Raw genomic sequence first — 13,064 nt, forward strand, 5'->3', positions numbered from 1 at the left:
GTTACTGCTACTAAAAACATATAGCTAAGTAGTTATCAATTCGTTACTTATTTACAAGAGTAACTTCCTCACCACTTTAGTTACCAAAAGCAGAAACTAGTTCAAACTAGCTATTTCTAATCGCTGATGGTAGTTTATCTTTCTAATTCAAATTTTTTTTTAGTTGATTCTGAAGCAATTATTCAGATTAGATTATTACATTTTCCAAAAAGGAAAAGAAATAATCCAAAAAAGTTCATGCATTTCTAAAATTGCTAATATTAAAATCCATTATTGTTGCAAAAATTGAATTACAAAGACTTCTTTCAAGAAATTGAAGTGAATTTATTGGGACTCGATTAAAAGAACTCTTAAAATATTCACAAGCATACCCTGCAGATTCGAACGAATCGTGAGTTTCAAAAAGGATGGAGAAAGGAAAAAGTGTGAGGCTGATTTTGGTTAACTTTTTTTCCTTTTCCTCCCTCTTTTTTTAATTGGTTATTTTTGTCTCTGATGAGCCGAAAAGTGGGGTAGTTTAGAAATTTGTTTTTAATGGTAAATCTTTTTCATGCATAATTTGCATAAAATTATTCATGATAAAATAGATTACTGTCCATTCTTCATATCAAATTTTTGTTTTTATCTTTATTTACAGGCAGTGCTAATTCTCTGAACAGTCCAAACACGATAACACCTCCAAAAAATAAGTTAGGCTTGCATCTGGCAAAATCTGAAAGCAATAGTCCTTTGACTCCGGAATCGAAACAAGGAAGCCCCTTCTACGCTGAACCAGCAGATGCTATCAATCAAAATGCTATCGTCGTGCCCAGGAGACGACCAAAAAATAATTCCGCAACGAACAAATTTCGACATAGTGAACCTGGGTGGTTACAAACGCCAGTTGGAAATAATGCGAATCAACTTCATCCCATTGATTGGGAAGAACCGGAAGAAATGGAAGATAAAACGCCACTTATATCGTCCTCTGTGGACAATTTGGCGAAAAGATTGGGGTCTAGGGAAATTAAGAAACTTCCGACAGCAAAACCTGTGCAACCACCGAAAATCAAGGCGAAAATCTTCACTGATACGTCGTGGGCTGTAGATTCCAGTTGGGAATTTATTGGTAACTGATGTCAAGTATTTTATCTAATTAAATCTCACCAAAAAATTTCATGCTTGATAACTGGTTTTTCAGGTCATTCAAATTTGCAAATGACAGCCTTTAAAGATATTAAAATTATAATTTGAACTGTTTAATGTGAACTGAAAATGAAAACAATTAAAGTGGAACATTTTTTAGCTCAAAGCATTTTAAATTTCAACTTCTAAAATTTCATTTGAGGAAACCTTCAAGATTATTCAATTTAAAATTAGTAAACCTCAAAATGTAACTATTCTAAAAAGCGTCCAAACAGGTTGTCTAGCGTAATTGAAAACCTTGAAAAACTGGAAATCTCATTGGATTTTTTATGAGAGCCTTAAATTAAAATTATTTTTGTATTCTTTGCTTTTAACATTTATTTTATGGAAGCACTTTTGGTACGATTGCACTAATTATTTTATGGAATTCAGTAAAGTATTTTCATATTTAAAACGTGGTAAAGAATGTTAAAGTATACCTTTTTTATGATATTCGACTTATAAATTATAAAAATAATTATTACATTTTGAGTGTACATTAAATATCAAAAATTTGTTTAAAAATGAACATGCCGCTGACCCCCGCAGTTCCCCACACCCATAGTCCTGGCGCGGCGGCAATTCTCAAAATTACTATCTCCGGGCGCGCTATTTTCGAGTTTGACTGTATTTTAAAGATTTCAAACAATTCCAAAAGATTTGCGGAAGATTTTAATAGAATTTAAAAGAGGTTAAAAGATTTTAAAATATCTCACGAAAAGTTTACAATGATTTTAAAACTTGAAAAATATTTTGAGGATTTAAAAGATTTTTTAAATTCGCGTAGACAATATTTCAAAAGATTTCAAACAGTTTCAACAAGATTTTAAAACTTTTTAAAGATTTCAAACAATTTAAAAAAATATTTCATAAATATTCCGAGAATTCCAATTAAAATTTAAAACTTTAAACAGATTTCACAAAGATTTCAAAAGATTTCAAAAGATTTTAGAATATTTAAAAATATTTCACAATGATTTCACAAACTAATACTTCCGAAAGATTTTGAAGATTTTAAAATATTTCAAAAGATTTTAGGGATTTCAAATATTTCAAAAAATTTCACAAAGATTTAAAAACTATCAAAAGATTTTAAACAATTTCACAAAATCAGAAATATTTCAAACATTTCACTAAGAATTGAAAACTATAAACAGATTTCACAAAGATTTCAAAAACTTTCAAGATTTAAAAAGGATTCAAAAGTTTTAAAAATATTTTAGAATACTTAAGAAGATTTTACAATAATTTCACAAACTAAGATTTCAAAAAGATTTATAAAGGGTTTAAAAGATTAAAAAATATTTCATAAAGATTTTAAGGATTTTAAAGATTTCAAACAATTTCACAAAGATTTCAGAAAGATTTCGAACATTTCACTAAAAATTAAAAACTTTGAACAGATTTCACAATGATTTCAAAAAGTTCAATCATTTAAAAAGATTTTGGAATATTTAAAAACATTTCACAGTGATTTCATAAACTAGGATTTAAAAAAGATTTAAAAAGATTTCACAAAGATGTTAAGGATTTCAAAGATTTTAAACAATTTCACCAAGATTTCAAACATTTCACAAAGACTTGAAAACTTTCAAAAGATTACAAACAATTGCACATAGATTTCATAAATATTACGAACATTTCACTAAGAATTGAAAACTTTAAACAGATTTCACAAAAATTCAAACAAACTAAGCTTTCAGGAAGATTTTAAAGACTTTAAAATATTTTAAAATATTTCACAAAGATTTGTAGGATTTCAAATAATTTCACGAATTTTTCAGAAAGATTTCAAACATTCCACTAAAAATTAAAAACTTTAAACAGATTTCACAAACACTTCAAATAGTTAAAAGATTTAAAAAGGTTTCAAAAGTTTTAAAAAGATTTTAGAATATTTAAAAAGATTTTTAGAATGATTTCACAAACTAAGATTTCAGAAAGATTTTAAAGGTTTTAAAATATTTCACAAAGATTTTAAAGATTTCACAAAAATTTTAAAGATTTCAAACATTTGCATAAAGATTTCGAACAAGATTTCATGAGATTTCAGAAATATTTCAAGGGTTTCAAAGATTTTGCAAAGCATTAGAAATATTTTAAAATATTTCGAAATATTTCAAATGATTTCAGATGTCTTTATACAAATTTGACAATGGTTTAAAAACATTCAAAAGATTTCATGAAGATTTTAAAAATTTTAAACGATTTCAAAAGGTTTTAAAAGATTTTATGATATTTCAAAATATTTCACAAAAATAATGAAAAATTCAGAAAGTTTTAAATGATTTCCCACAGATTTCCAAGATTTCAAAATGATTTTAAATATTTAGTAAAGTTTTTGGATAAATTAAAAATATTTCGCAAATATTTTCAAATATTTCAAAAAGATTTAAATGATTTTCCAAATATTTCAATTATTTCCCAAACATTTCACAAAGATTTCAAATATTTTGGATAAATTAAAAGGATTTTCGAAATATTTCAGATAGCTTTCCATAATTTTCGAAAGATTTTGGGTAGATTTAAAGGATTTCACAAAGACTTGAATTATTTTACCAAAATTTCACAAAGATTTTTAAGATATGAACAAATTTACATAAAAATTAAAAATACCCAGCTTCATACCTTTCAATCTCATCGAGGTATAGCACTGCTACTATGATGTCCTAATTAAACATTTAATTTTCCTTACTTTGCAATTGTGAATCCATTTTTTCTGGACTGAAATCAACCTATAGAGTATGAAAAATATCTTCTAGAGCGGAAGTGTAAAATACAAAATTTTAAGATACTAGGAAAGAAAAACAATAACACTTACCTAAATATAATCATTATTATTATAATAGAAAATAATATTTAATACCAATTAAAATACGATTGAAAAACTCAACATCACTGCGTTCTAAAAACCTATATATTTGTATCCGGTTTGCAATTTCATTTGTCTAGATTCTAGAACTATGTTAACGTGGCCAATATTTAGCAGGTAATAAAATTTAAGGACTTTAGCTAAACTGCAACTTGGCTATTCAGTTAGAATGAAACTATGAGTAATTTTGGGATTAGAAAACCAATTAGAGCTGAAAGTATCTATCATAATTCAGTTTAAGACTGGGTTTAAGAATTTACATGAAATAACGTTTGTAGATGGTTATTAGTCATAGTACAAAGAAGATGATAAACATCGACGGTCCAAAGGGACTGTAATTTTCCGGCCATTAGGCAGGTAATTTTCTTTTGATTTCTTAGTCGCAGGTCAATATTTCAGAACCGCCTCTGCTTCAATGTACGAATGAATTTCCTAAAATTTGTTAGCGTGAAAATTTTAAAAATATTATCGAAGTCTAAAATAATTTTTAAAGTATCATTTTTAATATTTATAAAAGATCAATAATTGCCTAATAATTCCTAATACTCAAGTTTTTAATAACATTAAACAGTGCAGATAATTGTTTATGGTTACATTTAAAATCTACCATATAAACAATTTAATTGAAATATTTATTGGACATAGCTTACCAAAAAAAGTCAATATATAAATTCAATATATAATATAAATTATCATGTCAATGTCATATGTCAATATATAAATTATATCACTAAATGATAATAAATTGGATATTTAGTATAAAATAGATATTTCAAATAATTTTATTAGGGTATAACGGTGTAATATCATAAAAACTTCGAACGTCATTTTCATAGTTCGACAGTAAAAATGCAATGGCTCGTTTGTTTACATTTATAGTAAGCGATTGTTTTATTATTTGATGAACAAAAAAGAAAGCCTGGAAAAACAGAATTTCTGGACCTAAACAACCTGGTAAAAATCATGAATTTTGGTTTGAAGAATTGCTACACATTCTGCTCAAACCATACAATTTTCAAGATTTTTGTTTGAAATGGTTTTACTTTTATTGTTCAATTTTATTTAGAAGTTGATATTTGAAGAATTTGTTTATAAAAGAAATAAACTCTCTAATTATAGAGTTTTTAATTTTTAATATTCCAGTTAATATAACGCAATACGCATTGCAGTATTAAAATTCTAAAGAAAATTATAATACTTAATACCTTCCCAAAAGTTTTAAAGAAAGAAGCAACCTTAGGACAATTGTTAAATTTTTTTTTAATATTTAGCGACCACTTCCCATTTATACGTATTCCAAACGTAATTTTTTAACTGATTGAAAACCTTTTTTTTATTAAGAATTAGAATCCAGTGGACATCCTATATTATTTTTAAAAAATTCGAATGCAGTTTTGGAGTTTTAATTTTAAATAATATTGTTAATCATTCTAAAGAGTAATTCAAGACATTTTTTCTGGTTCCAGGGAATGATGCAGAAGAACATGAACCAGATTACGATTTTGATACTAATTATGCAGCTGATAATGTTGCAAGAAAATTCCCTGATGAAGAAAGCGACAAATATATTATCGGCAATACCTTGACTGTGAAGAGTATCATTCTTCAAAGGTAAGCACTAAAATAGCAATAATATAAAAATTTTAAAATTGTTGTTAATTTCGTTCCAGTTTCTTTAAATTATTAATATTCATATAATAGATTATAGTTAGTTAACGTTCAACGTTTTAAAAAACAAGTTGTTTTACTATTGGATGATATTCGTATAATTGGTTATTTTTATAATTTGAAACAATCTTATTTGTTTACTTATTTTATTTATTTATTGTCATACATATTAGAGTTATCCAAAAAATACTTAATTTTTCTAAAATAGTGATTATCAGTGATTATTTACACTAAATAAACATTATTTTTACAAACAATTATAGGGGGACTTCTGAATATATATTTTTTAATTCTTCTAAAAATCAGGGGTCATTTTGAAATCAAAAGAAACTTTTTCAAGAGGTGCTATGTAGAAAATAAAAACCAAGCTTCTTTTGGTTCAATATTGTTGAAATCTTTATCAAAAGAGATGAATTTTTAACCCAAAAATTAATTTTTAACATTGAAACAGTTGCAACTAAGGAGGGTGAATTTTGAAGCTAATATTTGAATCTTCTACAAAAAAATATTTAATTTTCTAGCAAAAAAGACAAATTTGTAATAAAAACGTTTCATATTTAACAAAGTAGTTGAATGTTTAATCTTACAAGGATGAATGTTTAAACAAAATAAAATTTAAAAAAATCATTGAATTTTCGAAACTAAAGTACGAATTTGCTACATAACAGTTGAATTTTCAAATAGAAATTATGAATTATTTACCAAAAAGTTAATTTTCAACAAAATAGTTGAAATTTATATAAAATTGTTCAATTTTAAAGCCAGAAATGGAAATTTTTTACAAGAAATTTGAATTTTCAAAATGAAGATATGAATTTCAACAAAAAAGTTCATTTTCAACGAAACAGTTTAATTTTCGACGAAGTCTTAAAATTTAATGCCAAAAAACAAATTTTCTACACGATAGTTGAATTTTTAAACATAAAATATCAATTTTGTATCCAAAAATACGAACTTTCTACACAATAGTTGAACTTTTACTGAAAAATCTAAATTTTTTACAAAAAAAAGTTAAAAAGTTAGTTTTCAACCAAACAATTTAATTGTCAACCAAATTCTTAAATTTCAAGTAAAAAATACGAATTCTTTAGAAGACAGTTGCATTTTTAAACCTAAAATATGAATTTTTAAGTCAAAAACAAATTTTCTACACAATAGTTGAATTTTTAACCCAGAAATATAAATGTTTAACAAAAATAGTTCATTTTTAACCAAGAAAGATGAAGTTTCTACCAAAAGAGATGAATTTTCAAGCAAAAAATAAGAATTTTCTACAAAACAGTTGAATTTTCGACCCGAAAATATGACTTATTAGCCAAAACGTTAATTTGCAACATAAAAGTTGAAATTGATATAAAATTTTTAATTTTTTTAGCTTAAAGAAAAACTTTCGACAAAAAATTAGAATTTTTTAAACCGAAAATATGAATGTTCAATAAAAAAGTTCATTTTTAACCAAACAGTTGAATTTTTGGCCAAACTGTTAAATGTCAAGCAAAAAAAACTAATATTCTACAAAACAGTTACATTTTAATAAAAAGATTAAATTTTCAACAGCAAAGTTAATTTCCAACCAAAGAGATAAGTCTTAAACCAGAAAAATGAATTTTTTTAAAACTAGTTTAACGTTTAACCAATTATTTGAATTTTCAACCAAAAAATATAACTTTTTAACAAAATATACACTTTTGAACAAATTAATTAAATGTTCAACTAAAAGAGATGAATTCTGGTACAAAAATAAAAATTATTTTTGCATACAGAAAAGAAGAAACAATCATTTTATAAGAAATTTTATATGATTATGTAATTATTTATGCCATCAAAGAATTTTTTAAATTAGATATACTTAGATTATTGGAAATCCATTCACGGAATGAAAAGTCAGAAAAAATAAAATTTAATAAATAAACTATGTTTATATATTTAAAACCGTTCTCCTAAGAATCGTTTCGCTTTTTAAGAATATTATCATTGATAATTAAATCGCGATACTTATAAGTATAATTTTATATTTCTTACAAAAATTTATTATTTTGTCCTTACTACAATTAATACTTTGAACTTATATAGTTATATTTATGTTATCACATATTGTTTTTATTTTATTTATTCATAAATAATACATTCTAGTGTTTTAATATTATACAAATGCATTTTATTATTGTACCTATATTATAGCTGTAACAAACAATGTATCTCAATTGATATTTTTATTTAAAAAGTTTTACTAATCATAATAAATGACTCTTCAATTAAAAAAAAATAATAATAAACTTGCGCTACACATGGCAACATATTTTAGTTTCCAGTAGAATAATTTTAGCGTAATTCCATTATCGCATTGCCAAATATCGCAGATTTAAATAGAAAGGAGTAAAAAGCTAAAGTTTTTCAAAAATATTGAAGAAAAAGGGAAATTTGAACAAATGTAAGAAACTCAGGAGAATAGGGTGGAAACTCTGATCTCACTTGAAGTTTAAATAAATAAAGCTTTGCAAATAGTTTTAAAGAATCGATGACTATTTTACTTTTTTATTTTTAATTAAATATTTAAAATTATTTACAGGTACCCTGAACTTTTGAAACCTCCAGATACTACGGAGTCTCTTTATAGTGATAGAAATTCTTCATACGACAACGTAGAGAGAAGAAACGAAAGAAATGGTACATTCGAATCGAAAAAGGATCAAATTTACGATCCTTCCGAATGGGAAACCATGCTGGACACGGACGAAAGTGATGTGGAGAGACTGAAAAGGAATAAAAGCTTCAAGGAACGTTTGGATCCCCTCTTGTGTAAGTTAACATTCTTATTAACATTTATTATTAATTCATCAAATTATCTTGAAAAATTTACGAGGAAAATTTTTAAGAAAAGTTCAGCTTTCCTTCAACAGTTAAAAATAATACATAACTGAAAGCTTGCTATTTCCATCTTAAAAAAAAACTTGGAATGATCGTCTAAATTTGAAACGAACACTCCGGCGTTGTCTAAAAGAATCACTATGTTTTTTCAGTTCGCCCCTCGTTTTTAGTACGCATACATACGCGCGGCGAACAGCAGACAGGCTTATTAATTAATTCTCTCTTTAAATTATTTTGAGTTCAATGTATTCTTTTTAATTATTTTTAATTATGCTGAATATTTGTAAACGCTTTTAAATTCTTTTATATTCGTTGAAATATTCTGAATTCCTCCGAATTCCCTGAAGTATCTAAAGTCCCTGAATTCCGTGAATTTCCTGAATTCGTCAAAATCCAGAATTTATGTAAATTCTCTAAATTCCTTGCATTATTTTGAAGTCCTTGAAATTACTTGAATTAAGACAATTTAGGGATTTTGTAGGAATTCAAATAATTCAGAGAGTTTATAAAATTCAAGGAATTCACAGAATTCAGGGGATTTCTAAAATTCTTTGAATTCCTTGAATCCCCTGAATGCTCTGAATTCTTTGAATCTCTTTATACTTGAAGTTTAACGCTGGCCTAATCAGAATGGATTATCTTCCCGCAAAAAGTTTAAAAAGTATACTTTTTAAACATGAAAATCCAACCTTATTTTTTTTAAACTCGTTCAGTAACTATATTCAATTTTTAGTACTGTTCTAATTACACTAGAAAAAAATATATTCGAAAATATGCAACAACCTCTTTCCTTGAATTCCTCGAATTCACTCAGTTCATTGAATTTTTTCCAATTGCTTGCATTTTTCTGAATTCCTTGAATTTGTCTGAATTCCTTGAATTTTACCAAATTCCTGGACATATTCCAAATTCTTGTAATTCCTGTAAATTCCTTGAATTCTTTGCATTATTTTGAAGTTCTTGGAATTTACTTGGTTCAGATAATTCAGAGATTTCAGGGAATTTGAGGTATTCAGGAAATTCTCATAATTCGGAAATTCATAGAATTCAGGGAATTCCTTGCATTCTCTGAATCACTTTAGTTCTCTGAAGTTCTTGAAATCCTTGTACTTTCTGAATTTCTTGAATTGAATCAGGGTGATGTTAACTTTCCGCAAAAAATTTAATAGTATACTTTTTAAACGTTAAAAAAATTCAAACTTATTTTTAAAAAAACTTGCATCCATCAATTATATTTAATTTTTAGTGCTCTTCTAATTTCACTAGGGAAAAAATATTCACACCGAATTAAGGGAATTCCTTGTATTGTTCTAAATTCCCTGATTTCATTGTATTATTTTGAAGTCAGCATATACAGAATTCACCAAATTTCTGGAATTCTTCGAATTTCCTGAATTTTATGAATTCTGTGAATTCCCTGAAGTCTATGAATTCTCTAAAATTCTTGTATTATTTTAAAGTCCTTGGAATTGCTTGAATTCTAAGAATTCAGAAAATTCCACGAAATTAGATAATTTAAGCAATTTAGAGAATTCATATAATTTAGAGAATTCAAATAATTTAGTAAATCCAGGTAATCGAAGGAGGTCACAGACTTCAGAGTTCACAAAATTCAGGAATTCACAGAATGCAGAAAATTAACAGAATTCGGGAAATTTCCAGGATTCAGGTAATTTGCAAAATTCGAGGCATTTACAGAATTTCTTTAATTATGTGGATTCCTGAATTCCAGGAATTCGTGTAAATTCCTTGAATTACTGACTTTATTTTGAAGTCCTTCAGATTACTTGAATTCTGAGAATTCAGAAAATGCAATGAATTCTCAGCATTCAGAGAATTCCAAGAAATTCAAAATAATGCAAGGAATTCAGGGAACTTAAACGATTAAAAGGAATTTAGTCGAGTTCAAAGAAAGAATTTGAAGTTCAAAAAATTTTTAAATAGTATACTAAACTAGAGATTATTTAATACGAATCCTTTCTGCTGGTTGTCGCGTAGTAAATGCTTACTCAAAACGAAGAGTATCAAACTATTTTAGATTATAAAGTAGAAAATTTCATTTATAAAATCTGAGTGCTACAGCAATGGAAGACAAGTCCTCGAGAATGAGATTTTTCAAAAACTTATGTAAACTCTCTTGTCTGAGTTTATCTATAAATCTGAGAATGGAAAAAAATCAATGAAACTGAATATAGAGTACAGGTACTTAAAATGGCCTTTTATCTTCATAGATAGTACTTTTTTTCTATCACGCCTTACTATTCTCGTTCCTTTATCACTGATTAAATTAAATCTGCCTACGATGTCCAGCCAGCAATGGAACAAACAAGCGATAAATAGCAGGCAGAATGTCTTGTCATGCAATCATACATTCATTACCTGAACATATCTTCATTATCTTTTAAGGATAGCATACTGGTTGAAAAATGAATATCAGTGTCAATAAGGCACTCATGTTCTGCATGTGTTTAACTAGAGCGTAGAACCGATTCAGCGAAAGCGGCATTATGACAATAGTACTTTCTGAAATTTAAAAAACCATTCTACGTCGAAGCAGAAAGTAAAATTTTAATAATTATATACCTTTGAATGGAATGAGTGGATTTATTTATTTAGAAATTTTAATAAATAGATATATTATAAAATGTTAATATTTTCGCATGGTAACGTCACACGGTGTTTTAAATTACTATTAAGGCAGCTATAAAGCGAGAAAGGAAACTGATTGATCTTTCTCCCACGATTGTTTGATCTACTTTCTAGTTTCTAATCTATATAGAACATAAAATATTAAAATTACATATAAAAATCTTCTCATTTTCCTCTAATCTTCTTTTGTACACCGGATAAAGAAGATATAGGGAATAAAGAAATGAAAGAATATATTAAATGAAATCTAGAAACTGAAACTTTGATTATAGTAGAAACACAATCTGCAGAAACGAGTGCAACATGCGCAGACTGATAACAGAAAGAAGGTCAATAAGAATTAAGAATAGAAAATCACGTAATTTATGAACTACTGCCCCTGGCCGTTTTCCCTTCATGTGAAGTAATAAAATTTACGTAATCGATGCGTATGAAATATGTAGATGAAAATCGCATTTATGCAAAGTTTACTCGTGCGTTGATCTCTCCCAATCACAGTTGTATTTTACCGCGCAAAAACGCCGCCGTTCTGTTTAGCATACACATTGAATTTCAAAACAGCTTTCAATTGGTTATTAGCTTTGAAAAGAAATCGAGACAATTTCAAAATATTTTATGGGAATCGGGACATATTTTACATGACATTTTCGAAAATGGGTGCGAGTGCGATTTCAAAGTGTGCAGTTCTAAAGTTAAAATTGTGCAGTAAGCTAAGGCTGGCAGATGCCAGTTTCGCCCCAGCTACCTGCTTACGCCCCCCCCCCCCACTACGCGGCTTCCCCTCACTCATCTGAACTGCTGCAGCCGAGCCTAGTCAGCGGGAATTCTTTGCACCTAAAGAGGATTAAAATACGGAATATAGTATTCTTTTAATTCAGCACTTGGCAACTTACAAATACAATATTCGAAATCTTCGAATTATAAGGATTCCAACAATGTTACTTGACTTGAAAAAGTTGAAAATTGACGAATAAATGTTCAAGTTTATGTGAAATGTTATGGAAAATTTTTCAGTATGCTTTACTAAAATCACCTGCAGTAGCTTGCATTTCCTGGTGCAATGTTTTACTTAACTTGGGAAATCCGAGAAGCTGAAATTTGGCCAGATTTAAGAACGTATTAAGCAACATAACAAAGTTGGTTTATTTCTCAAACAACTGCTTAACTTTATTTCTTAACGAATCACATTGTTCAAAATTGTCCTTTTAATAATTTGCCTCAAAAAGTTTGTTTACGTTTAATGCAAAAAATTAATAAAACGAATGAAAATTATACAAAATATTTCCTACTATGTATTCACTTTCCGCCTAGGATACTATGATGAATACATCAATATACAGGGCTGCCACACAGTCACTTGAGTCACTTTTATTCAATTTACTTCTTCAAGTCACTTTTTAGTCACTTTTTAAATAAACAGTCACTTCAAGTCACTTTTTTAAAGAAAGAGTCACTAGAAGTCACTTTTTGAAACTTAAAGGCCATTTTAGATTTTTAAACTTTTTAAATTCAACCTCATTCTCATAATTACTGATAATTACACTCTTCTTTTTATCGACTTTGCTGTCACATCAACAACGTTTTCGTAGCTAGTGCGTTGTCTTGCCCATTATCTAGTAAAATTGTTAACTTAATAATTAATAGGAGTTACACATATCTATGCAAAGTAAAAATAAATATGTATTTTTTACTAGTATTATTTCAATTTACAATTAGACTTCGCTTTCTAATTAGCAGAAGAAAAATATATTTCCGTAAATTTTAACAATGATTTCTGAACTGCTCCTATAGTTCTTATGGGTTTAAAATATAAGGTTAGAAAATGTATTTAATAAATCCTTTA

The 13,064-nt window shown here is 27.2% G+C and overlaps 1 protein-coding gene and 1 long non-coding RNA gene across 5 annotated transcripts in view; one reads left to right on the forward strand and one right to left on the reverse strand.

Annotated features, from left to right (window-relative positions):
- Positions 1 to 4,093, reverse strand: part of LOC117168524 — an 87,294-nt gene extending 83,201 nt beyond the window's left edge. Inside the window, exons 1-2 of the long non-coding RNA XR_004466501.1 lie at positions 3,986 to 4,093; positions 3,793 to 3,899 (exon numbers count right to left, since the gene is read on the reverse strand). This is a non-coding gene — a long non-coding RNA (uncharacterized LOC117168524). The remainder of the gene's footprint in view (positions 1 to 3,792; positions 3,900 to 3,985) is intronic.
- LOC117168509 (protein sprint) overlaps positions 1 to 13,064 on the forward strand; it is a 353,946-nt gene that overhangs the window by 321,067 nt on the left and 19,815 nt on the right. For all 4 annotated transcript variants that reach the window (XM_033354234.1, XM_033354237.1, XM_033354236.1 and 1 more), the window contains 3 exons: positions 638 to 1,108; positions 5,503 to 5,647; positions 8,274 to 8,503. In XM_033354234.1, the coding sequence (XP_033210125.1) occupies positions 638 to 1,108; positions 5,503 to 5,647; positions 8,274 to 8,503 (846 nt within the window). The remainder of the gene's footprint in view (positions 1 to 637; positions 1,109 to 5,502; positions 5,648 to 8,273; positions 8,504 to 13,064) is intronic.

Source organism: Belonocnema kinseyi, chromosome 2 (assembly GCF_010883055.1).
Source record: "Belonocnema kinseyi isolate 2016_QV_RU_SX_M_011 chromosome 2, B_treatae_v1, whole genome shotgun sequence".
NCBI classification, from domain to species: domain Eukaryota; kingdom Metazoa; phylum Arthropoda; class Insecta; order Hymenoptera; family Cynipidae; genus Belonocnema; species Belonocnema kinseyi.